The 27,063-nt window shown below is 43.7% G+C and overlaps 1 protein-coding gene and 1 non-coding gene across 2 annotated transcripts; one reads left to right on the top strand and one right to left on the bottom strand.

Moving 5' to 3' along the window:
• Positions 1 to 5,787: 5,787 nt before the first annotated feature.
• On the bottom strand, positions 5,788 to 5,893 carry LOC125158865 (U6 spliceosomal RNA). The gene has a single exon (XR_007149557.1). It is a non-coding gene; the product is annotated as a U6 spliceosomal RNA (small nuclear RNA).
• Positions 5,894 to 6,715: 822 nt separating this feature from the next.
• On the top strand, positions 6,716 to 25,842 carry PRDM7 (PR/SET domain 7). The gene is made up of 12 exons (XM_047846362.1): positions 6,716 to 6,816; positions 7,928 to 8,081; positions 8,488 to 8,611; positions 8,930 to 9,037; positions 14,152 to 14,201; positions 16,879 to 17,035; positions 17,672 to 17,773; positions 17,988 to 18,259; positions 18,683 to 18,750; positions 19,940 to 20,133; positions 22,040 to 22,369; positions 25,787 to 25,842. Exons 2-12 carry the CDS (start codon positions 7,956 to 7,958, stop codon positions 25,840 to 25,842), a joined length of 1,587 nt encoding a protein of 528 aa, XP_047702318.1. The 5' UTR covers positions 6,716 to 6,816; positions 7,928 to 7,955.
• The last annotated feature ends 1,221 nt before the right edge of the window (positions 25,843 to 27,063 follow it).

Below are 27,063 nucleotides of genomic sequence, written 5' to 3'. Positions count from 1 at the left end.
CGCAGATTGGGGCCAGCAGCACCCTTCCCAGGGAAGGAGGGCAGAAGGAATCTGCATGAGTTCTGAGGCCCTCCATGCTCTTGACTGAGTTTGGGCTGGATTTGAAACAGACCGTAACTAGCAGACATTTCATTCTTCTATTAGAGCCCAGGATGGGGGTGGGGAGAGTAGAAAACCCATGGTCCAGCTTGATCTCTGCCTCACGGGTGACCCTGGGCAAGTCCTGTGCATCCTGGAGAGATGATGAGGAACAGGAAGGGGACAAGTTATGTTTAACCCTGACCCTAACCCTTAGCCACTAGACCCAGACCCCAACCTTGACCCCTAAACTCCAAACCCTGACCCTAACCCTCTCTGTTTATCTTTACCTTCATCTCACCTTAGTAAACATGTTGAAGCTTCTACACGCATTACCATGCTGTGACCACCATGCGATACATTTAAAACAGAATTTAAATATACAATAGTTGTTTCTACGAGTGCTATTCACGTACAAACTTCAGAGCTGTTATTTTAATAAATTCACCATGTAACGAAAATAAAACCATGCTAAATGCACATTTGAAAATGTTTTTGTGCATGCTGCTTGCATGTAATTTGACAGGAGAGGTGTTTCATTGAATGAATGCTTGACCACAATGTAGTAGAATTAATACAGTATTTAAAGGCACATATGTAAAAAGCAAAACAAAACAAAACAAACTTCAAAACTGCTGCTTTCTGGGCATGTGACAACATTGTTATCACAATGAATGGATGTGTTACCCAAAATGTAACTAATGTACCCCAGTGCATAAGGCTGTGCAAAATTAAACATTTCTGACACTAGTTTCTTATAATCAGGTTTACTAGAGATTTTGTACTATTTGTCAGGTGAAGTTTAGAAAAACTGAGTGACTTTTCAAGGACTTGTATCTAATATTCTTGAAAATGGTGACAGAGGCTTTCATTTTCTCTTAGGTGTATTTCCATTATGAACAAAGTCTCTCCTTTAGCTACAACATTTCTGGGGAATCTAAAATTTAACAACAGTGCTGGGACCAGGTATCTCTGGAGAAGAACAGTAACCCAGTGACACAGTATAACATTTTGACCTATGAGAATTTACCTGCTAGGCTGAAGCTTTGGGAGACAATTGGACACTTTGACCTTATATTCTGGCTGATCAACATGTGTCATTTACATAAGGAAAGCAAGTATGCCATATATATAGCCCAATACTTTTCATTTATTCTTTTAGTAAGTTATTTACAGTAAATGTTTGTATATTTTTAAGTAAAAAAAAAATAAAAAAGAAAACACAACATTCCAAACGACACAAAAGAAAAACAAGGCAATGCAGACAGTGCAGAGCCTACTTGGGATGCTCTCTCCCCTCTCTCCCTGCCCCTATCCCTCTTGCAGTCTCTCTCTTTCAAAATAAATCAATAAACTTTAAAGAAAAAATTTAGAAATTAGTCCGTGTTAAAAATTCACTTGAACCATCTCATTAGGTTTCCATTTTTTAATTGAAATATAATACACCCTCATGCATTTTTGAAGTTTTATAATATTCCACTACGGAATAGTTAACTGTAATTTAACAAATTGTCTTCTGCTGAACACTTTTTTTCTCAATAAAATCTCTTGCTATTGTAAAAAGTGTGGGTAAAAATTTTTTTTAACATACTTCATTTCATAAAAGGGAAGCACAACTATGGTGTAAATCTTGAAAAGTAGAGTTTCTGGATCAAAAATTATGTAGATATTACATCTTGATGGCTATTGTCAAAATGATCTTCATAGAGATTATACCAATACATGCCTTCTCCCAGCTTGCTTCCCCAAACCGCCAATAGTGTTATCTTTTCCAAAATATTTTGAAACTTAGGGGCAGCTGGGTGGCTCAGTCAGTTGATCGGCTCAGGTAATGATCTCACTGTTGGTGAGTTCAAGTCCCACGTTAAGCTCTGTGCTGACAGCTGGGAGCCTGGAGCCTGCTTCGGAGTCTGTGTCTCCCTCTCTCTCTGCTCCTCCCCGTTTGCACTCTGTCTGTCTCTCTCACTCAAAAATAAACATTTAAAAAAAAAAAATTTTACTTCCCTTAATGATCATTTCACTGAATACTTGTGGGCCCAAATTCATCACGATTCTCCAGAAAAATAGAACCACTACTACAGATATATGTATATAAGACACATTATTATTACTGTTATTGGCTGTGAGAGCGTCTGGAATTTAATCTCACATTGCGACGGCCAAGAAAAAGGGTTTTGCTCACCTACGCGCCCCGTGCTGGGCCCTGATTCACAGTGGAGGCCCCAGGGACAGCTAGCTCAGCTCTTGGGAGGCCAGGTAGGCGGCCAGGGTCACCCAGGCAGTCTCATATGGGGCCACGCCCAGCCCTATGGCAAGGACCTCCAGCAGGAATGATGGGGTTTGGGAATGATGGGGGTTCAGAGCTGATGGCCAAGAAAGAATTCTTGAGACGTCTTTGATGCAAAAAGGTGATTTTATTAAAGCACCGGGACAGGACCGTGGGCAGAGAGAGCTTCACTAGGATTGTGAAGAGTGACTGTTACATACTATGGAGTCGGGGAAGGTAAAGACCCAAGGGAGGCCTCCAGAAGACTTTCATATGCTAAAGAGGACTCAAAAGATACCTGAGGCCTTGCTATTGTCAAGCTAAGGTTGTTTTCCCTCTAAGCTAAGACCTAAGTAGGGAGTGCCTGGAGAAATGTTATACTCTGTATCAGCCTCAAGTATTTGTCAATGACCTGAAGGTTATAAAGAAATTTAGTTTTAACTTCAATTTCCTTCTTGCCTTTGTCCCCCACATCACTATGGAGGAGAGGATGAAGTTGGAGCTCCAAGAGACTGAGTCTACAGGTTTCTGAAGATTAAGCTACTGATAAGATTGCCTTTTTCTTGTAATTTACTAAAACATCTAAACTGATGGAGGCTCAGGTCCTACCTGACTCTGATCTCTATCAGTCGACCATTTGTTTGCCCCTTTCCTTGGTTCTTGGGCAGCCAGAAGTGCCTGAGGAATGTCACACAGATCCCATGGGCGGGGTTGTGGGGTGCCAAATTGCCTTATTCTCCCTCATCACACTGACACCGAACCCTGCAGTCGCCAGGTGGCAGAACTCAGGGAGCTCCAAATTCCCCCAGGACCTGGGCCTGGGGCCACAGGGTCTGCACCTTCCGCTCTGCTCCCCCTATACAATACATAAAATTAACCACCCCAGACCTACTTCTAGATTTTATTTAAATCATATTAATATGACTGTATCCTCACTTGCCAAACCGGACAGTTTTAATATGAATATTTATAAGAAATGTTAATACCTACCCCCGATATGGCAGAAGACACCAGGACAGATGCAGACAGCCATTTTGTGAATGGATTGTTTAATAACAGTACGTTACTGTGGAGGAAGAATTGTTAAAAAAAAAAAAAAAAAAAGTCTTTCTTAGCTTTTTAATTGTTGATTCTTTTATTTGTTTTGTTTTGTTTTTTAATGCTTAGTTATTTTTGAGAGACAGAAAAGCACAAGTGGAGGGGCAGAAAGAGGGGGACAGAGGATCCGAAGCAGGCTCCATGCTGACGTGGGGCTCAATTCCACAAACTATGAGATCATGAACCCAGACAAAGTCGGAGGCTCTACCGACTGAACTACCCAGGTGCCCTGAATCGTTATTTCTTTCTCGTGGTTTTGTAAGAATGTAGAAGCATTCCTTCTTTGATAATGTTAAATTTGTAAGTCTCAGATGACACGTGAAACCTTTTTTAAGATTTTTCTCCAAGTTTTGAAAAGCGTTACCCAGGATCATGGTGTAGTAAGACATATTTTTCCTTTAAAAAAATTTGAGTGTGTAAAGAAGCTGTTGTATACCTATGATTTAATAAAATAATTCTAAAGGAAAAAAATATTAATATCTGACAGGCTAGCTCACCCACTATTTTTAATTATTTTCAAGTTTCCTTGCTATTCGAGTTTATTTTTACACATAACTATTTCATGAGCTTGGAAAATTCCATAAATTACATTGTTATTTTATTGGAATAACATTAAAATTTACATTAACATATGGAGACCTGATATATTTATAACTCTCCGTATTTCTGTTCAATAACATGGGGCGCCTGGGTGGCTCAGTCAGTTAAGCGTACAGCTTCGGCCCAGGTCATGATATCACCTTTCGTGGATTCGATCCCTGAGTCAGGCTCTGTGCTAACAGCTCAAAACCTGGCACCTGCTTGGGATTCTGTGTCTCCCTCTCCCTCTGCCCCTCCCCCCGCTCATGTTGTGTGTGTCTCTCTCTCTCTCAAAAAAAAGGTAAAAAAAAAAAAACCAACACATTATGTCTTTCCATCGACTTCTTTTCTCTCTGTCATTCTTTTGTATTTTTCTTATTTGTTGCCAAGTGTATCTTAGTTTGGGAGGGTTTTTGTTTTTTTGTTTTTTGGTTTTTGGTTTTTTTTTTTTACAGTGCCTTATTTCTGTTTTAGTTTTGCTATTTAAATGGATCCTTTTACTCCATAGTATCTTATCCAACAGGAAGAGACCATCTTGCAAGTGGATGCTACCTCAGCAGGAGGAAGGATGGTTTCTTCACAACAGCCCAGACAAGAGAGACAGTCGTAGGTCAGCCAATGAGAAGCCACACAACTCCCTTGACTCTAATGAACTTTTTGTTTATCAATACCCTTCCCAAATCCCCCTTCTGTATGCAAGAGTCATCCACTTATTTGTTCTGAAGACTAGCCTGTGGTTTTTCCTGGGCTTGCTAGTCCTGGAGTGCAATTCCCTGCTATTCCAGAATAAAGCCATTTTTGCTGGTAAAATAACCGGCAGTTTTGTATTTAAGGTAAACGTTGAGCACCTGAAGATCAAGCTTTTGCCTTTTTAAAGTCTCTTGTTTGGGGGCGCCTGTTGGTTAAGTGTCCGACTCTTGATTTCAGCTCGGGTCATGATCTCACCACGGTTTTGTGGGTTCAGGCCCCATGTCGGGCTCCGGGCTGATGGTGTGGAGCCTGCTTGGGATTCTCTGTCTCCCTCTCTCTCTGTCCCTCCCCCACTTGTGCTGACTCTGTCTCTCTCAAAATAAATAAATAAACTTCAAAATTTTTAATACAATAAAAATTAAAAAAAACAAAGTCTCCTGTTTCGCCTGGGTAGCTCAGTTGGTAAAGCTTCCGAATCTTGATTTCAGCTCAGGTCATGATCTCATAGTTCCCTGGGTTGGAACCCCACCCCCACTCCCATCAGGCTCTGGGCTGCCAGCCCTGAGCATGCTTAGGATTCTCTCTCTCTCTCTCTCTCTCTCTCTCTCTCTCTCTTTCTGCCCCTCCCCCCTCATTCTCACTTCTCTCAAAATAAATGTTTAAAAAAAAAAAAACAGTCTCGGGGCGCCTGGGTGGCTCAGTAAGTTAAGCGTCCAACTTTGGCTCAGGTCACCATCTCTCAGTCCGTGAGTTCGAACCCCGCATCGGGCTCTGTGCTGACAGCTCAGAGCCCGGAGCCTGTTTCAGATTCTGTGTCTCCCTCTCTCTCTCTGTCCCTCCCGCATTGATGCTCTGTCAAAGAGAAATAAACATTAAAAAAATTTTAAAAAAAACTTGGTAAGGATCAGAAACACTCTTCCCTTTTTATCTTCTGAAAGCCAGTGGCCCCTCCCCCCCCCCCCCCCCCGTGGACTCATTGTCCTGTATTTGATGCCTTATTTTTATGCAAAATACTCGAATTTTTTTTCATTTTTTTCTTTGATTTTACTTACGTCTTCTTACTTCTCTTGACTTTTTTAAATATAGAATGCTTCAAAGTTTTGTGTATCAGCCTTGCACAGGGGCCGTGCTAATCTTCTCTGTATTGTTCCAATTGTAGTCTACGTGCTGCCAAGCGAGCACTACTTCTGATGACTTTTGGACCTGCATTATCTAAACACGCCTATTACTCACGAATGCCACTTCTACTTTTCATTAGGAATCCGACCCCCGAGTTGTTTTCTAATATACTTACTATTCCATTTGTTGGGTTTAAATCTTTGAGCCATAGAGATTTTATTTGGTGTCTCTACACACCGTCTCACCAGACAATACTTAATTACATAGGTGTCCCCTGAATGTAATACGATATTCACTATATACTAACGGGTCATACAGCTCTCGCTAAAAGTGGATTTTACAAGGACGGGGACAGATGGGCCTAGGAGACCCTTCCAGAGCCTGATAAAAGTCTGGTAGAGAAAGAATCTTTTCAGAACACAGGATGCCTACGTCCACCCTAAAGCCCTGCCGTCAGCTCAACGCTCCCAACTCAGCCTGCGCTGCAGGACGCCCTGCGCAGTCTCCGGCCCTGCGCGTCCTTCACCAACGTGGGGGCGGGGGGCGGGGGCGGGTACGGAAGGGAAGTGATGAAAACTACCAGAATGCCCGCGGGGTGGGGGGGGGGGGGCGGGGGGCGGGGGGAGCCTTCTTGAGAGACACGCGCTGGACTCAGAGCAGCCAATCCCCGCGGGGTGGGGCGGGAGCATCCACCGGGGTGGCGTTCGGCCAATGACTGACACACACGGCTCGCCCTACGCTCCGCCCCACCAGACCCCTCCTGACCGCCAATTGGAGGGACCGCTTCGATTGCAGCGCTGATTGGTGGCTCCTGCCTGACGGGGCGGTATAAGCGGGTATTTCGCCCTCCGCTGTGTCTTGACTCTCTCACCCGGCGCACAGCGCTCCGCGGCTCAGGAGCGGGCGGCCGGTCCGGGTGGGCAACGAGAGAGGCCGGGTAGACTGACGAAAACACCGAGGACTTTGCCGTGCCGTGTGAAACCCTTGTAAACCCTGATCCTGAGCCCTTCAAAGCCCGCCTGGGAGACCCTAGATCCCCTCACCCTGAAAGGCTCCAAATCCCCTCAGCCTCAAGGGACACCCAATCCCGCCGCCGTCAGGGAACCCAAATCCGCTAACTTCGTGGAACTGCACGTCTCCTCAGCATTGGACCCCAAAGCAGCTCAGCTGCAGAAACCTCATACGCGTCACCCAGAGAAACGCTAACCGCCCCAATTCTTAGACCCCCAAATGTCCTCAGCCCGAGGAGCCTGAAATGTAACACCCACAGAGAGAACAAATTTCCCCAATGTCAGAGACCCTGAACAGCCCCTGCCTGTGAACTCTTAAATCCTTTCAGCTTCAAAGACCCCAAATAACCTCAATGCCAGAAAACCTAAAGCCCGTTAATGAGAGAGTCCAAATCTCCTCAGAATATGACTTAACATTTCCTCAGTCTCAAAGATCCCAAATCCTCTCAACCTGAGCGTTCGAAACCTCTTCAGCCAGAAAGACCCAAATCTCGTCCTGAGAGACTGCCAATATCATCAGCCTGAGGAACCCTAAGTGTCCTCATCTTGAGGCCCCAAATCCCCTTGACTTAAGAAACCCCAACTCCCTCAGCCTGCGAGAGACCACATCTCCTCACCCTGAGACATCTCTGTCCCTTAGAGACTGAGCCTCTTTATACCAGATAAATTTTCCAGAATCCCCAGGTGCACATCCCAAGAAGCGCTTCTTGGAGAAATATTCACTGACTCTCCCCGGAGCGGGCCGGCACTCAGGGGCCTCCGGGCCTCCTTGGTACTCCTCTGGCCTTGCACCTCAGGACTCTAACCACACGCCCACAGCCACATCCCTTTGCGACCTTTCCTCATATGGGCCGAGCTGCAGTAGAAGAAAAGAAAAGAAACAAAATCTAGCTCACGTTAGGATGGCCCGTCGTTGCCGGTAGAGGTTCTCCATCCCATCCCTACCCGCAGGTTTCCCCTGCATCTCCCAATCCTCCCTGGGCTGCCCACATCCCTTCTGGATACCCCACCCACATGGAGAAAACAGACATGGGTCTGGGCAGTGGTCTGCGCTGTCACCCCCTGTCAGCACCTTCTCCTTCCACAGGTGCCTTGGCCTTAGGACAAAGAGACTCATGGAGCCATTGCCAGCCTCAGAGTCAGAGCGGGGCCAGCCTGGAGGTCCCGGCACCACGAGCCCCCTCAGGTTCCCGGAGCAGTCCGCTGAGAGAAGCTCAGGGAAAGCAAGATGGAAGCCCACGGTGAGAGGTGTGGGAGAAGCTGGGCTCCAGACTTCTTGCAGAGGATGAAGAGAGGGGCCTGGTGACCAGGAGCTGCTCCTTGGAGGACCACAGGCTCCTGGCCTACACCAGTGAATGTACACAGGATGAAGGGCACTCACTCCTTTACAGGACGTGGGTGGGGGAGGAAGTTACACGGGATAGTAGCATCAGCGATTGCCCTTTGCCAAGAGAGAGCTAGTAAAATGCTTAGTGTTCGTTCACTTGATCAGGACACCATCAAGAAGGACAGAAACGCTTTACCCTCGTTTAACAGAGAGCACCCAGGAAGCAGGGTACACACCACATACAAGGTGGAGGAGAAGGCCCGGCTCTAAGTTCTGACTTGCATTACTAAGTCACTGATGGGATCTCTTATTTTCTCTAGGCCAAAGATGCCTTCAAAGACATTTCCATATACTTCTCCAAGGAAGAATGGACAGAGATGGGAGACTGGGAGAAAATCCGATACAGGAATGTGAAAAGGAACTATGAAGCGCTGATGACTATAGGTGACCAGAAGTGCTGGGTGCTGAGGAGCCTGGGAAACATGAATCAGGCCTTCAGTCCCTATATTAGTTTGCCTCTCGGGTGGCTCTGTCTGATCACAGTCCCCTTCTGTGTGAAGACAAATCTGGAATGAAATTTTGTTCTCTTCTATCAGTGTAGGGCTTGCACTGGCAATGCACAGCTCATCTCTTGCCTTGTTCTAGACTCTCCCAGCCCATACAACTGAGTCGCACTGACTAGGAGATGTGCTCCATTGCTACCGTGCTTTGTTCCTCCTTCTAGATCTTCCCTCTTAGGACAAGGATTTTGCTTCTTTCCAGGTCTCAGAGCCCCTCGACCAGCTTTCATGTGTCACCGCAGGCAGGCCATCAAACCCCAAGTAGATGTCACTGAGGATTCCGATGAAGAATGGACGCCAAGGCAGCAAGGTGAGGGGCCAGGAAGATTTAGAGGTTTTCTCCTGGAACCCAAAGTTTAGGTCTCAGCTGCATCTCAGGAGTTAAAAAAGGAAACTCTTTCCTCAGAAACATAAATATAAATAGATGCAAAACAGCATATCACACAGTAAGAGGCTATTCATATAAAATTTTAAAATGTGGATGATAATAATTATATTATTTATAAATACATTAAGAGTGGTAAATGTATCAAAATCTGAACATGAAAAAGAAATGCCAAATTCAGAATAGTTATCATAAGAGAAGAAGGAATGGGTGGCAGGTGGCTTTGCTGTGTCTTGGTTAGTTTTTTATTTGCTTTTATTTTTGTTTTTGAATTTTAAAATAGAAATTAAAAGATATAAAGATAAAAATTAAAAGATATAAAGTTGTGGCAGAATGTTGAGATAGGCTGAATGGTGGTGGATGTATAGGTTTTCCAATATAATTCTCCATACCTTTCTGTATGTTTAAGATTTATCATTCGTTTTTTTTTTTTTTAAAAAGACTGTTTTTGCTAAACATTGCTAGTTAATGAAAGGGAAGATAAAGAAACCTTAATTAGACTGTAAGTCCACCAGAGAGCTTTCTAAAAGTAATCGCAGTTATTCTCATTATCCAATTATTGGATTAAATGTCTTAAAAAGAAAAAATGATGAACATATTATGTAAAGATACAGTTTTTAGGTATATTTAATCACACACATGATCTTCTTACCCCAAAATGAACCAGATTCTTTGTCATAATTCTGCAAGAGGGTTTGAGGTAACTAGTCTCCCTGATCTTTCCCACATATCACTCGCCAGAGACAGCATCAGGCAAACAACATGAAGTGTGATCGCTACAAAACAGAACTGAGAAACTCACTTCCTCTTTTGCTGTTCAAACAAAAGAGTTTGGAAGAAGGGTTGATCTCCCTAAACTGGAGAAAGCAACTTGGGTTAGGTCTATGATTCTATCTACGGATTTCAGAGATTTGAAAACCCAGCGTGTGGTTGTCCACAAAGGTTTGACATGAAAAGAGTCTTCATATACCCCATGGTTTACCATACATCTACACAGCTCTATCTATCTACCCTCAGCTAAAATTCCCACCCCAATTTTCTTTATTGTGGTTACAAAATATAATAACATAGATTTACCCTCTTAACAATGTTTAAGTATACAGCACAGTATTATTAGCTACATGCACATTATTGAACAACAGATTTTTAGATCTTTTTCATCTTGTATGACTGAAGCTCTATACCCATGAACAACAACTTTCCATTTCCTCCCCTCCCCTTCCCCCGACAGGCCCTGGAAACAACCGTTCTATTTTCCATATCCATGAAATAGATAACGCATATATGTGGAATCATGCAGTATTTGTCTTTTGTGATATGTTTATATCAATTAGCATAATGTCCTCAAAGTCCATCCATGATGTAACATATGACAAGACATCCTTCATTTGTAAGGCTGAATAATATTCCCGTGTGTGTGTGTGTGTGTGTGTGTGTGTGTGTGTGTGTAATTTCCTTTATCCATTTATTTGTCGATGCACATTTAGGTTGCTTCCACATCTTAGCTATTATGAATAATGCTGCAATGACCTTGAATGTACAAATATTTATTCAAGATCCTGTTTCCAATTTTTATACACATACCCAGAAATTTGACTTCTAAATTATATGACAATTCTTTTTAATTTATTGAGCATCCTCCATGCTGTTTTTCATAATGCCTGCAACATTTCACATTCCCACAAATAGTGTGTAAGGGTTCCAATTTCTCCACATCTTTGCCAACACTTGTTATTGTCTGGTGTTTTTTTTTTTTTTCATAGTGTTATTATACTAATGGGTATGAGATAATATCTCATTGCAGTTCTGATTTGCATTTCCCTGAGGATTAGTGACAATGGACCATCTTTTCTTTTTTTTTAATTTTTTAAGTTTATTTATTTTGAGAGACAGAGAGAGTGTGCACAAGCCGGGGAGAGGCAGAGAGAGAGGGAGGGAGGGAGAGAATCCCAAGCAGGCTCAGAGCCTCAGCACAGAGCCCAAAGTGGGACTCAAACCAACAAACCACGAGATCATGACCTGAGCCGAAATCAAGAGTTGGACACTCAACCCAATGGGCCACTCAGGCTCCCCTGGAACATCTTTTCATGTGCATTTTAGCCATTTGTATATATCTTCTTTGGAAAAAAATGTCTTTTCAAGTCCTTTTGTCATTGTATTAAAACCTCAGGCTGCCATAATAAAGTACCATAGACTAGGTGGCATGAACCACAGAAATTTGTTTTCTCACAGTTCTAGAGGCTGGAAGTCTGAGATCAGGATGCCATCATAGTCCAGTTCTATTCTTGCCTTGTAGGCAACCTCCATCTTACTGTGTGCTAGCATGACCTCTCATTTATATGTGCATACTCTTGGAGAAAGAGAGAGATTGCTCTTCTTAAGGGCACTAATCCAATCATGAGGAGCATACTCTCATGACCTTATCTAACTCTAATTACCTTCCAAAGACCCCATCTCCAAATACAATCACATTGGAGGTTAGGGTTTCACATAGGGACCTTTTGGAGAGACATAATTCTTTTCATAGCACCCAATTTTTAATAAGGTTACTTGGTTTTTTACTATTGAGTTTCAGCAGTTCTTTGTGTAGTCTGGATATTAACCCCTTATCAAATGTATATTTTACAATTATTTTTTCCCATTGCCTTTTAAAAAAATTTTTTTATTCTTTATTTTTATTTATTTTTGAGAGAGAGACAGTGAGACAGAGTGTGAGAGGGGAAGGAACAGAGAGAGAGAGAGAGAGAGAGAGAGAGAGAGAGAGAGAGAGACAGAATCTGAAGTGGGATCCAGGCTCTGAGCTGTCAGCACAGAGCCCAACACGGGGCTTGAATTCATGAAACATGAGATCATAACCTGAGCTGAAGTTGGACGCTTAACCGACTGAGCCACCCAGGTGCCCCTCCCATTGCCTTTTCACTCTGTTGACTGTGTCCTTTGCTGCACAGAAGTTTTTTAGGTTTAGTATGGTCCCATTTGTCTATTTCTGCTTTTGTTGCTTGTGCTTTTGGTTTCATATACAAGAAATTGTTGCCCATTCAATGTCATGAGGCTTTTCCCCTTGTTTTCTTCTAAGAGCTTTATAGTTTCTGGTCATACATTTAGGTCTCCGGTCCTTTCAGAGTTAGTTTTTGTATATGATGTAAGATGAAGATCCATCTTCATTCCCTTTTTTAAGTTTTTATTTTAATTCCAGTTAGTTAACATATAGTGTTATTAGTTTCAGGTGTACAATACAGTAAACTACCACTTTCATACAGCACCCTGTGCTCACCATAAGTACACTCCTTAATCTCCAGCACCCATTTAACCCATTCCCCCACTTACCTCCCCTCAGGTAACCATCAGTGTGCTATCTATAGTTAAGAATTTGTTTCTTGGTTTGCCTTTTTTTTCCCCCTTTGCTCATTTGTTTTGTTTCTTCCACACATGAATGAAATATACGGTATTTGTCTTTCTCTGACTTATTTTGCTTAGCATAATACTCTCTAGCTCCCATCCACGTCATTGCAAATGTTAAGATTTCGTCTTTTTTTATGGCCAATATTCCATTGTGCCTGTGTGTGTGTGTGTGTGTGTGTGTATTTGTATATATATGTATATCAAATAAAGAATGCCAAGACTACATCATGGGGAAAGGACAATATTTCAACAAATGGTGTTGGGAAAATAGAATATCCATATGCAAAAGAATGAAAATGTCTTGAAAAAGAAAAACAAAGCTGGAGGCATCACATTTCTGGACTTCAAGTTATATGTCAAAGCTGTAGTGATTCAAACAGTATGGTACTGGTACGAAAGACACATAGATCAATGAAACAGAATAGAAAAGCCAGAAATGGGGGCACCTGGGTGGTTCAGTCAGTTAAGCGTCTGATTTCGTCTCAGGTCATGATTTCACAGTTCATGGGTTCAAGCCCCGCATTGGGCTTTTCACTGACAGTGCAGAGCCTGCTTGGGATCCTCTGTCTCCCCTCTCTCTCTCTCTGCCCCTACCCCACTCACACTGTTTCTTTCAAAATAAATAAACTTAAAAAAAAAAAAAGACTCCCAATCCATGAATATGGAATGTGCTTCTATTTACTTGTGCCTTCTTTCATTTCTTTCAGCAATGTTTTGTAGTTTTCAGTGTTCAAATGTTATACATCCTTAAGTTTGCTCCTAATTATTTCATTCCTTTGGTGCTATTATAAATAAGACTGTTTTCTTAATTTCATTTTTGGATTGTTCATTGTTAGTACATACAAACGCAACTAATTTTTTAGTGTTAATTTTGTATCCTGCAACTTTGCTGAATTTGTTAGTTCTGACAGATATTGTGTGGAATCTTTAGGACTTTCTACATATAAGACCATGTCATGTGTGAACAATGATTTTACTTCTTGCTTTCCAAATTAGATGCACTTTATTTACTTACTTACATACTTACTTATTATTTTTCTCCAATGCCCTGGCTAGGACTTTGAGTACTATGTTGAAGAGAAGTAGTGAAGTGGGCATCCTTGCCTTAGTCTTGATCTTAGAGAAAAAGCTTTCAGTTTTAAACTGCAGAGTATGATGTTGGAGATAGACTTTTCATATATGGCCATTATTAGAGTGAGGTAATTTTTTTTCTATTCACAGCTTATTGAGATTTTTTTGTCATAGAAGGTCAGTATATATATATATATATATATATATATATAGTTATATATATAGTTATATATATAGTTATATATATAGTTATATATATAGTTATATATATAGTTATATATATAGTTATATAGTAGTTATATATATATAACTATATGTAATAGATAAGTTATGAACATAGGATGACGCTTAAATGAGGTTTTATTTTTTTAACATTTTCAGAAAATTAGTTCATGTCACCAGTAGCAGCATAGACTTTGATAATATTTCAAAAACCACTTTCCAATCACCTTTTGGTAGTCCTTGTACTTGCCACTCCTTAGTCAAGAGTTCTGTGTCTCTAGTGAGAGTCTCTGGAGCTTAGAAACATTTGCCAACCAAAACACTGATTTCTCATCACTTTATAGTCAAACCTTCTTGGGTGGCATCCAGAGTGGATCAGAATAAACAACACAAGGTGAGTATTTCCCAGATCCTGATGACAAGAAAATCTTTCTCATGGATTTAAACACAGGTAAGAGTAGAAGAATTCAGAGTATCCTAGAAACTGCTGCCTTCCTTTACTGATCTCTTTAGCACAATATCCGAGATCATCATCGCTGTAATAGTTAACAAGAACAGCAACAATATTAGCTATCACTTGTTTTATTTTCACTGTACTTCAGACTTTATTTTAAGCATTTACACAAATAAACTCACTTAAACCTTACAACAACCCTATGGGGGGGGGGGGTACTATAAATATCACCATTTATAGGTGAGATTGAGACAAAGACATGTTTGCTTATATACCTGACATCACAGTGCTAGAGGTAGTGCAGTCTAATCTCAAGCTCCTTTTCTAAACCACTTAAAAGCTCATTAAGACTTTCATAGTTTTATAAAATTTACATTATTCATTTGATTCATTTCGACCCAGTTCTTTTCTAGTATGCTGAAGTGAGAGATGAGCTAAGACCCCCTAAGTAAGAGAAGCTGACAAATAATACCAGCAATTTGTACACTCGATCGTCCCAGATGAAAGAGATAGCATCCCCGCCATCAGAGCCTCCCATTCGATTTATTTGTTAATTTATTTATTTAGAGAGCAGAGAGGGGCAGAGGGAGAGAGAATCTTTTTTTTTTAATTTTTTTAACGTTTTATTTATTTTTGAGACAGGGAGAGACAGAGCATGAACGGGAGAGGGTCAGAGAGAGAGGGAGACACAGAATCCGAAACAGGCTCCAGGCTTTGAGCTGTCAACACAGAGCCCAACGTGGGGCTTGAACTCACGGACAGTGAGATCGTGACCTGAGTCAAAGTCGGACGCCCAACCGACCGAGCCACCCAGGTGCCCCAGAGGGAGAGAGAATCTTAAGCAGGATCCACTTCCAGCATGGAGCCTATCTTGGGGCTCAGTCTCACAACCCTGAGATCATGACCTGAGCTGAAATCAAGATTCAGATGCTTAAACAACTGAGTCACCCAGCCCCCCCCCCTTTTTTAATGTTTATTTATTTATTTTGAGAGACAGAGAGAGAGAGAGAGAGAGAGACAGAGAGAGAGAAGAGACTCTCAAGGAGGCTCCACACCCAGCACAGAGCCCACCACAGGGCTCAATCCCAGGACTGCAAGATCATGACCTTGAGCCAAAATCAAGAGTCGGTCGCTCAACTGACTGAGCCACCCAGACGCCCCCAGAGCCTCCCATTCTAATAAGAGGAAGCATCTGAAGCCCTGAGTACCTTCAGGTTTGATGACTGAGAAACAACATATAAAATGACTTAAAGACTTCATATACGTTACATAATATTCTTTAGAAACTCACCTATCTGTGGAGCACCTGGGTGACTCACTCAGTTAAGCGTCAGACTCTCAATCTCATGGTTCGTGAAATCTCGTCACTGTCAGTGCAGAGCCTGCTTGAAATTCTCTCTCCCTCCCTCTCTGTCTCAAAAATGAATAAACTTAAGAAGAAAAAAAGAAACTTACTTAACTGGAACTGATTTAAAATGTTCATACTTGTAGGAAGAAGCAACAGCTCCTTCCTCTGAGCTCTCATTAGGCAACTCGCATGTTGTTCAGAATCGTTTGTGTAGCCTGCTTCTGCCCTGCAGGCTCTTTCTTCTCAGAAGTCCCAGGCCCCACAGGGCCCCTGAATGTTTTCTTAACAAGTAATTCCACGTTTACAGATTACATTAGAAATAAAAGGGTCAAAGAATGCTGAAAATAAGATCTGTGATTTAGATTTTGAATATGGAGACAATTGAGAACCCTTTCAATTGACAGTAGAACTGTAATCTCACATTCATACTGTATCAAATAGCTCATGAGACAATTTGATGATCATTATAATATTTCCTGTTTACTATAACATTAAGAAATAGCATGTATACAGGGCACCTGGATGGCTCAGTTGAAAGAGCATGGGACTTTTGGTCTCAGGGTCATGAGTTCAAGCCCCATGTGCGATGTAAATATTACTTAAATAAATAAAACTTTTTAAAAAATTAGCACGTATACCATTTTATGGATCAGGAAAACTGAAGAGAGCTAGCTGCCGGTACAACCCTATTCAAACAGAATTGACATGAACCAGCTAATTTAATTCCAAATATTCTTTCCTGGATATGGCAAGCGACAAATTTAGCATCCTTTTTTTTTCCCCCCAGTGTTTAGATACATTTCCTCCAACGCTTTATCTTCTTTCCCCTCTCTCTGCTCTGTCACCTCATTTTCCAGACGTGTGCAGTCCCTTCCACTTGTCTACATTTCCTCCTCCATTAAATGTCCACTAGTTTATAGATGATCCCCTCTTTTTATCTACAAGTCCTCACCACTTTCTTTCACAGACCTTCTTGATTCTCCAGCCAGTTTTCCCAAGTGTTCTCCCTGCCTCCTTCTCACTTTTATGGAGAAATTTGAGAAAATTTAAAGAGAAAGAGTCTTAAGCCATGGGTTATAGTTTTGAATTCAATATCCACATATTCCCTTTCTTTTCCCTCTAGTATTCGGAATCCCCAGGTATTTCCAAGTGTTGTTGAAGTATTAACCAAAGCAATTCATGTGAAAGCACATCATAAGCCTTACAGGACTAAAAAAAAAAAAAAAAAAAATGCCTGTTGTCTTTTAACATGTGACTCTCACATTGAAGGGAACCCACAGAGTGCCATTAAGTAAGGAATCTAATTTGAAGGAATTCTCAGAAACAGCAAAGTTGCTGAACACAAGTGGCTCAGAGCAGGGCCAGAAACCAGTGTCCCTTCCTGGAGAAGCAAGTACCTCTGGACATCACTCTAGACGAAAATTGGGTAAGAGAAAGAATAATATGGGAACTTTGGTCCCTCTAAGTCCTCCAGAAAGTTTGATGAATACAACCTAGGTATGTGGAGTGGACTTTGGCTAGGCCTAGGTTAAAGCTAGACTAACCTGAGACCTGTAGTTACCGTTGAGGTCTTGGATAAATCTTATAAATTCTCTGAGCTCCTGAATGCTAATCTGTAAACTGAAGATAAGAATGCATAGCTCATATACTGTTTGAAAGCATTAAACATTTAAGAATTGACACATGCAAGTTGTCCAATAAATTCCCTCAGTGATAATAAAGACCATACTTCCTTGGTGTTGAATGCCCAGGCTCTTGCTCGATGCCTAACATGTAATGTGCCCTCAACAAATATTTTCTGAATGAAGAAATGCATGAATGAACCATTTTATAAGAAGAAATATTGTAAAGTAAGCCTGATAATGGGAAGAAACTAACCTTGAATTAGCCATCTACAGTCAGTATGGAGTCTTACTCTCTGAAGTAAGAGTTTGGACAGTGGGGAGAGAGTATATAGAAGGATAAGTAATAATTTATTAGAGGAGATTTTGCATTTTCTGACAAAACGGGACTAACACTCCAGACCCCACCAACCTCACTCATGTACTCTTTTCCAACTCAGAGCTCAGGAGAAAGGAGATTGGAGTGAAGATGTATAGTCTACGAGAAAGAAAGGGCTTTGCATACCAAGAGGTCAGCGAGCCCCAGGATGATGACTACCTCTGTAAGTGACCATCTTGGCCCACTCTCAGAGAAAGCTGTTCTCTCCTGGTACAATAACTTCATTATGTCATAGGGACCCCAAATCATTCTCCTCCCCTAGTAACCAGGAGTATAGGATAGAGGCTAAATGATGTGTGTTGGGCTAATTCTGAAGCTACTTAAGTGCAGGAACATGCACTAACCCTTTTCCTAACCCCTGTTGCTCTCACTTCCAGATTGTGAGAAGTGTCAGAATTTCTTCATTGACAGTTGCGCTGTTCATGGACCCCCTACGTTCGTAAAGGACAATGCAGTGGGCAAGGGGCATCCCAACCGCTCAGCCCTCACTCTGCCCCCTGGTCTGAGAATCAGACCATCGAGCATCCCTGAGGCTGGGCTTGGAGTATGGAATGAAGCATCTGATCTGCCACTGGGTACACACTTTGGCCCCTATGAGGGCCAGATCACCGAAGACGAAGAGGCAGCCAACAGTGGATACTCCTGGCTGGTGAGAATCATCTACCTCTTCCCCTGTCCTCTGGTTTCCCACATCTCTGCCGTGGATTGGTAGGACATCACCTTCTACATGGATGAGAATAACATGGTTAGTTCTGTGTACTGAGTGGACTTTGCATGAACCTGGTGTTCCTACTTAAAGATCAGGGGGTAAGAGGGAGCATAGTGGTACAGACACAAACAGGAAGCTCCTCCCTTGCGGGACCTGAGCTCTGAGTTGACAAAGCGACCAGCTGTGTAGACGACGACTAAGGAGTACATCATGTGGTCACACTGGGGACTGATTCCATACAGGCTGAAAGACCACTGACCACAGGAGAGTAAAATAATCCCTCTATTACCTCCCCACCCCTCACACACCAAAAAACAAAAAAACAAAAAACAAAAAACTTTAATTTATCTTTCTCAAACTCAGATCACCAAAGGGAGAAACTGCTACGAGTATGTGGATGGAGAGGATAACTCTTGGGCCAACTGGATGAGGTAAGGCCAATAGAGTTCAGAGCTCCAGAGAGGACATTCACCTCTCACAAACCTACGTCCCTTTCCTTCTCATCATGTCTCCCTCAATGGTCTCCCTCAATCCTCTGTTCCTCTTTTTTCTCCATGTAATGCTCTTTTATTTCAAGAGAAATTAATGGGGGAAAGGAGATAAGAATACAGTATATGTCCTCAAAATATGCTAGACAAAATTTGGACAGTGGCAAAAACCTGGGGAGCCTAGATTCATCAGGAACACTGGACTCACACTTCAATTTATCTGATCAATGTTTATAAGCATTTACTGTGTTCCAGTTTAGACAATGGAGTTCATGAGTTAAACATATTATACAACCCATGTTTTGTGGAAGACATATTGCAGACAGACAATAGACAATTGAGTTTAAGAATATTTAACTATCATTTCCCTGTTTTTCAAGAGGTATACAGTGGAGAGATAGCTTCAAACAAGGGACCTTTAATATATGAGGGCAGTAGCTCTTCCTCGTCTCAGTTCTAATAGAACTGGGTTCTGAAGCCTGTATAAGAATGGGCTACAGTATGGCCACAGGCCTCTGTGCTTCATGACCCAGCCCCTTTCCTTGAGGGGCTCTCATTTTATCAGGGAATGCAGTATGTAAATAAAATATTGCTTTTCTGTGTCATTTTACTAAGACAAAGGAAGCTCCAAGTTTCTATGGGAACTCAGGGGAGGCAAGTGAATGGTACCTCAGACACAGTGTAGGGAGATTGAAGAAAGCCTTCTCAAAGGAAGATAGCCACACTTGGGCTGAGTGTGGAATGATGTGTGTTGATCTAGAAGCAGAGTCCATGGTCAAGCATCAAGTTCTGTGGTATAAAACAGAACTTAATTTAGAGTTTAGAGAAACAAAAGGTCACTGGGTTTTTGTGACCAATCAAGGTGGCAGTAAGTCTGGAATTGGGATTTAGAAAATGGTTAATCGAGCAAGGGGGAAAACATTAAAGGCAGGCTGTGGCCAGTAAGCATAACTTAGAGATGGGAATCCATATGATGTTGTGAGGGAGACTTAAGTATGAACAGAAGGTTCCTGAGGAGTTGGGGAGTGGACAGCATCACAGCACAGAGGCCTTGAGCATCGGGGCAGATCTGACACATAATGGGAATTTATCTCCTATGGTTCTTTTTTCCCTTTCCCTGCCTCAACCCCAGGTATGTGAACTGTGCCAGGGACGATGAGGAGCAGAACCTGGTGGCCTTTCAGTATCACAGGCAGATCTTCTACCGAACCTGCCGGGTCATCAGGCCAGGCTGTGAACTGCTAGTCTGGTACGGGGACGAGTACGGCCAGGAGCTGGGCATCAAGTGGGGAAGCAAGTGGAAGAGCGAGCTCTCAACAGGGAAAGGTGGGCACCAATGCTCTTCAAAACAGAAAGAAAAGAAAGAATTCTCCGTGGCAGTTTCCATGTCCAGCTCTCGAGTAGAGTAAAATCCTGTCTAAAATCAGTACGATTGCAATTCAGATGCTTCAGAAATAAGGATTCATTTCATATGCATTGGCCTCTTAGAAATAATTTTTAAGTTTTTCATTTTTGTTATGATTTTTTAAATACCTCGTGCATAAAATGTGTAACAGAACATAGTGATAAAAGACTTAGAGGCCAAAAAATTAAATTTTCAAGCACCTACCAGCTCCCTCACTAAGTCAGTTTCTTCTGCCCTTTTAGCTCTTTCTTCTTAATTTGCTCAGTATTTCTAAATGACATGTGTATGTTGGTGTGCGTTCACTCATAATTTAGTTAGCTGTCATGTGAGTTCCTACTCTGTTCCAGACAGCCTTCCAGGAACTGGAGGTGGAACAAGCTTGTCAGAATCACTGCTCTTGAGCACCTGATAAGTGAATGAGTAAGGGAAACACATGTACAGATGCATGTGTGTGCATAACATCACACAGCAAGTGGTGCTTTGAAAATAAAACTAGTCCTGGGAAAGTGCCTGGGGACCAGTGTGAGGAGAGGATGGGATGGGGCAGAGCTTGGACAGGGAAGGGCTCTCTCTGGACATGCGCAAACCCCCAGGGGTAAAGGATTCCAGGAAGAGGGGGCCTGCTAGGAGAGAGGCCCTGAGGCACAAGAGAGGTGGGGCATGTGTGGTATGTGGCTGAGAACCCATAGATACGTAGACGCCCTAGAGCCTGTGGTCCACGCTGAGACACTGGGGTGTTTCCTGACTGAGACAGAACAATTGTGCAATTTTCGACTGGAGAGTGGCGTGTTCTCTATTTTAAGATGATGTTTTGGTTAATTTTGGAGAGAGACTGCAGTGGGTAATCCCCTCCAAGATCACTTCATCTCTAAGTGAGAGAGGGTGGTGGGTTGGCAGAAGATGAATGGTGGTTGGGAGTGTGATATATATACCCATACTTGGTCGAGGAAATATTTTGAAAGGACTTCCCATTGTATTTGAGATGAGCTAAGACCGAATGCAATAAAGTATGAAGGATATATTTTCATGTTATGATTTGTAGAAAACTGAAAGAGAAGCAGTTTATAACCTAGTTGGAGCGGCAGGAACCAGAGTCCTTTAGTCCAGGAGACTGCACTGCTCTGTCTCGTCCAATCCAAATCCCACTTTCAGATAGAGATCCAGACACATATTGGTTGTCAATTAAATATGTCTTTTTAATGTTTCTATTTATTTCTGAGACAGAGAGACACAGAGCGTGAGCAGGGGAGGGGCAGAGAGAAGGGGAGACGCAGAATCCAAAGCAGGCTCCAGGCTCCGAGCTGTCAGCACAGAGCCCGACATGGGGCTCAAACTCACAAACGGTGAAATCATGACCTGAGCCGAAGTCGGTCATTCAACCGACTGAGCCACCCAGGTGCCCCTAAATATGTTTTTTTAAATGGGGAGACTCAAGTTCATATTTAGTGCCACATTCTAAGTCATCAAAAGGGCTGTTGCCTCTCAATAGAATAAAATCACTGTAGACACTGTCACAGAGTCACATGACTTAGAAGGTGTTTGTATGTGGAGAAAGGTCATTGTAGTTCCATTCCTATAAGGAGGGAAGCTTCCTCTGATGCTGCTTGAAGGTACCTAGTCTGGGCAATACATAAAAAAGACCCTTGAAATGGGCTTTCTGGATTTACTCAATGTAGTAAGTGAAAATGGAATGGAAAAATAAAGGAAAACTTGGTGGGAGACAGATCTTGCATTGTCAACACAATAAAAATGAGTAGTGGGGCAGGCCTTACCAGGAGACAAAGCATACAACGCAACATCTACCTGACGAAAAATTTCCTCTTTCAGCAGAACCACAGCCAGACATCCATCGATGTCCCTCCTGCTCACTGGCCTTCTCCAGTCAGAAATTCCTCAGCCAACATGTGGAATGCAAACACTCTTCTCAGAGCCTCCCACAAATATCTGCAAGAAAACATTTCCAACCAGAGAATCCCTGCCCAGGTGATCAGAATCAGCAGCAGCAGCAACATTCTGATCCACACAGCTGGAATGACAAAGCAAAATGTCAAGAGGTCAAAGAAAGGTCCAGACCTTTGCTTAAAAGTATAAAGCAGAGGAGAATTTCAAGGGCATTTTCCACCCCATGCAAAGGACAAATGGGGAGTTCTAGAGTGTGTGAGGGAATGGTGGAAGAAGGGCCCAGCACAGGCCAGAATTTGAATTCAGAGGATACAGGAAAATTATTCATGGGGGTAGGAATGTCAAGAATTGTAAGAATCAAAAATAGAGGCTGTGAGCAAGGGTTCAATGACAGATCACATTTCAGCAGACACCAACGAACACACAAAGAGGAAAAGCCCTCCGTTTGCAATGAGTTTAGAAGAGACTTCAGTCATAAGTCAGCTCTTATTACACACCAGAGGACACACACAGGGGAGAAGCCCTATGTTTGCAGGGAGTGTGGGCGAGGCTTTACACAGAGGTCAAATCTCTTCACACACCAGAGGACACACACAGGGGAGAAGCCCTATGTTTGCAGGGAGTGTGGGCGAGGCTTTACACAGAGGTCAAGTCTCTTCAGACACCAGAGGACACACACAGGGGAGAAGCCCTATGTTTGCAGGGAGTGTGGGCGAGGCTTTACACAGAGGTCAAATCTCTTCAGACACCAGAGGACACACACAGGGGAGAAGCCCTATGTTTGCAGGGAGTGTGGGCGAGGCTTTACACGGAGGTCACATCTCTTCACACACCAGAGGACACACACAGGGGAGAAGCCCTATGTTTGCAGGGAGTGTGGGCGAGGCTTTACACAGAGGTCAAGTCTCTTCAGACACCAGAGGACACACACAGGGGAGAAGCCCTATGTTTGCAGGGAGTGCGGGCGAGGCTTTACACAGAGGTCAAGTCTCTTCAGACACCAGAGGACACACACAGGGGAGAAGCCCTATGTTTGCAGGAAGGATGGACAAGGCTTTACCAATAAATTGCATCTCAGCTACCAGAGAACAAATGTAGCTACCACACACTCCATACCCCAGCTCTGAGGGAGGTTCAGAAGAAGCCTACTGACCCCTTACACTCCCCAAGAATATAATGAGAGCAGATATAACAGGTTAAACAAATCCTCTACTTTCAGGGCAAGAGATGAGGTATACAAACAGGGGAAGGTTCCTTGAGTGTTTCTGGGGATGTTGACGCCAATCCCCTCCATGGTTTTTTGGCCTCCTGTTCTAATAAATTTTGTGTGCATTCAAATCCAAACTCCACATCATGTACCTCTTCCCCCCTTATCACTGAAAGCAGAAGGGTCCAGGAGGGCCAGAGAACTCATGCTCTTGGCCCAGGTCTCCACAGGAACTTAACCCCTGGAAAGGTATAAGTCAGGAGTGAATCTAGTTAGACCAGTAGAGAATTTCTGGGCCAGGGAGAGAAATTTAAGATTTGAGACAGACTCATCAGGGAAGGGAATGCCCTAGTCTCCTGGGAAGCATGGTGTTTTCCCCTAATAGACGCCTGTCCTTTGCTGCCACCCTCCTCCCTTGGCTTCTCACGGCTCCTCTCTTGGTGTCCCTCCTCCCTTGTAGCCTCAGAGGTGAATACCGGGTGGGGGGAGGGACACACACGTGTGTATGTATACATACCTATGTGTATGTACATCCATGTGCCTGGCTCAGTCTGGGGCACCTCCTCTCTCTCACTCTCTCCTTGCTGGCATCAGGTGCACAGCACATGAATTCCATATCAGCCCACAGTGGGTTTGATTCTCAGATCTGCCCTCACCAGTTGTGTGACATAGAGCAAGATACTCAACCTCTCTGTGCCTGTTTTATAAGCTGGAGAATGGGAATGGTGACCCCAGCCCTTGGTTTGATGTTCAAAGTTGAGTAAGCATAGGCAGAATCTGGTACAGAGATGCCAAGAATACAAGTCCCTCCCTCTTTGTTACTCTCTCTCTTGCACAACTTTCAATGCCCATGTCTTCAAGGGCTTTAGCGCTGCACAAGGAAGGTAAAAAGAGTAGGTAGGGTAGGGGGCGGGGAGCCAGATTCATAAATTGGACAGACACCAGTGCTTTCTCTGAACAGACTCAGCTACCCTGAGAAAGAGCTGTGAGGTCAGGGATGCAAAGTGGGTGGGTCCATCTCCCTCCAGGCCACTGCCCTTCCCACTGAACCTGAGCAGCTCTGAACCCCCCTCAACACAGGCAGGCAGTACTGACAATAACCTGTAAAACTAGACGCTCACCCAGCCCTTCCTGAGAAGAGACTGTGGGGTCAGCATCTGCAGGAACTGGACGTACAGTAAGTGAGTCTCTGATCTCACTCACTGGCCCATCTGCATACGATGTTCACAGAGCCCATGGCTCAGCAGCTTCTATAGTACACTTACCTTGTGCCCGGGCCCCATATGGTTTAATGCACAGCTGTGGTCATCTGAAATTCTTAACTATTTTATCTTTAGACTTCTGCATGGTAAGTGAAGTCTGAAAGGACAGTGGAGCATGCTGTGAGCAGGGCAGATATGCACAAGTGAACAGCCACCCATTCACATGTAAGATCCACCTGCCCCAGGAGCACACAATTCCCAGGGACACAATGGGGGGAAGTAGCAAGACTGCAAGTGAACATGAAATAAGCATGTTACATGCACCACTGGGTAAGTGGGGATGTTGACATATTTTCTTAGAGCCAGAACTGACTTGCAATACAAAGAGGAGGCAATGGTGTTCTAGGAAGCACAATGAACGAGAGCCACTCTCACATCCCTCCTGCAGGAGTTAGCTTCATGCTTCTGAGGAATCGTATGCATCTCAGTCCAGTTCCTACTAGGATGGCCTCATGGAGGCTAAATCCCAAGTCCCACACTTTACAGGAGATACCAAAAGGAGTATGGGCCATCCAGGGGGCACCCAAACCCCAAGACTTCCAACAGTGATCCTTCTGTCCCTCTCCCTGTGCCTGGCTTGTGAACATTCTCTACATAAACTATGTGGATTTCAATAATAAATATTCATTATTATTTTCTCTAGTCCCTTATGCTTTTGTAAGGGAAGGTGAGTATTTGTGGCTTTCTTTCCCTATAGGAAGAGGGGACAATTCTCTTCCCTGTAAAGCCTCATGCTGAGAAAGCAGCCCAACACTCAATGTTCTGTGACTTTAGCATGAGCCATTGCAGAAGGGGCAGAGTTAGGAATAATGCTGGCAGAGGAGCTCACAATATAGGGAGAGGAGAAGCCCCAAGCTGCCAGGTGATTCCTGCCTCCATTTCCCACCAGAACTGACCTGAAACTCTTCTGGGAAGCTGATCACAGGTCAGCTGAGGACAGGTCTGTTCCTTCTTCCTCCCCTTCAGCAAAACCTCATTGCCAGTGTGGCCACCAGCCTGCAAGATGGCCCCACAAAATCTACCTCTCATTACCACACCTTTGTGCACCCCCACCTTCACAGAACAGGGTTGACCTGTGCTGTGAAAATTACGGCGTATGACGCCCAAAGTGGCTTCAGCCTTGCTCTCACTATTTCACAAGGTCCCAGATCACCTCGTGCAATGAAGCTAAGTGTTAATTTCCCCCTCCTGCCCAACCGCCAGCTGCCGGCGGCCATCATCCTCATTTTGACGAGGAGGCTCAGAGGTATGACTGCTAACTGACATCCACTGGATTCCAAGTCTCTGTTCCCTGGTAGACAGCTGAGAAGCCCTTAGCTGAGGCCACTGTCCTGTTCCTGTGACACCTGGTGGGCCTCTGCACCTGCTGGCTTCCCAGCACCTCCCCCTGACACTGTGATTGCCATGGACGCGTAGGTCAATAGTCCTTGGGCCACAGGATGTCAGCAGCCGAGGCAACAGAACGGTGTGGCCAACGGCCTCTGGCCCACACCACTCTGTGACCACAGCACGTACCACAGCTATGGCCGGCCCCACCTGCTTTCTGCTCTGCTTGTCTGCCATCCAGGTAGGGACATTACCGGCTTCTTTGGGAACAATAGCTGGGCAGGTGAGGGCATCACTCACCAGGACAGTTGACAAAGAACCCAGAACCGCAGAACGCTCTCCACATCTGGGGTGAGGACAAGCCTAACCGAAGCCAAGCAACACAGGAGAGTAAGCTTATCTGAAACTTAATAAATTTGTCTTCGAGTCTCAGACTCCACTCCATCTGGCCCCAGTCCTATTACCCAGCCAGTATCTGAAACAAGAACTATCACTGTGGAGTAATGTCACCCACAGATGCTGTCCTCAAAGATTATTAAACTGCTTAAAATTTACTAAAGACAGTTTTTAAGATACTTTTTTATAAGAGGCTATTAATCTCATCACCCAGAGAAAAATCCTGTAACATTTTGATACATGCACTTTAAGATCTTATTTTGTGGGGCGCCTGGGTGGCGTAGTCGGTTAAACGTCCGACTTCAGCCAGGTCACGATCTCGCGGTCCGTGAGTTCGAGCCCCGCATCAGGCTCTGGGCTGACGGCTCAGAGCCTGGAGCCTGTTTGCGATTCTGTGTCTCCCTCTCTCTCTGCCCCTCCCCTGTTCATGCTCTGTCTCTCTCTGTCCCAAAAAAAATAAATAAATGTTGGGAAAAAAAAAAAAAGATCTTATTTTGCAAGCTCTCATACTTAAAAAAACTTAATGTTTATTTATTTTTTAAGAGAGAGAGACAGAGTACAAGCAGGGGAGGGGCAGAGAGAGAAAGGGAGACAGGGAATCCTAAGCAGGCTCCAGGCTCAGAACTGCCAGCACAGAGCCTGATGCAGGGCCCGAACTCACGGAACCTGGAGATCATGACCCAAGCCAAAGTCGGATGCTTAACCAACTGAGCCACCCAGGTGCCCTGCTCTCATACTTCACAGCAACAACTTGGTTG

The sequence above is a fragment of the Prionailurus viverrinus genome, unplaced genomic scaffold (assembly GCF_022837055.1).
Source record: "Prionailurus viverrinus isolate Anna unplaced genomic scaffold, UM_Priviv_1.0 scaffold_38, whole genome shotgun sequence".
Lineage (NCBI taxonomy): Eukaryota > Metazoa > Chordata > Mammalia > Carnivora > Felidae > Prionailurus > Prionailurus viverrinus.
Note: the sequence above shows the minus strand (reverse complement) of the source record. Positions and strands in the feature narration are given on the sequence as shown.

Bases quoted from the DNA above. Each gene is read 5' to 3' on its own strand.
- PRDM7 (XM_047846362.1), top strand. From the start codon at position 7,956: ATGGAGCCATTGCCAGCCTCAGAGTCAGAGCGGGGCCAGCCTGGAGGT. The intron at 18,260-18,682 runs GTGAGAATCATC...TCTCAAACTCAG, and splicing joins ACAGTGGATACTCCTGGCTG to ATCACCAAAGGGAGAAACTG. The intron at 18,751-19,939 runs GTAAGGCCAATA...CCTCAACCCCAG, and splicing joins TCTTGGGCCAACTGGATGAG to GTATGTGAACTGTGCCAGGG.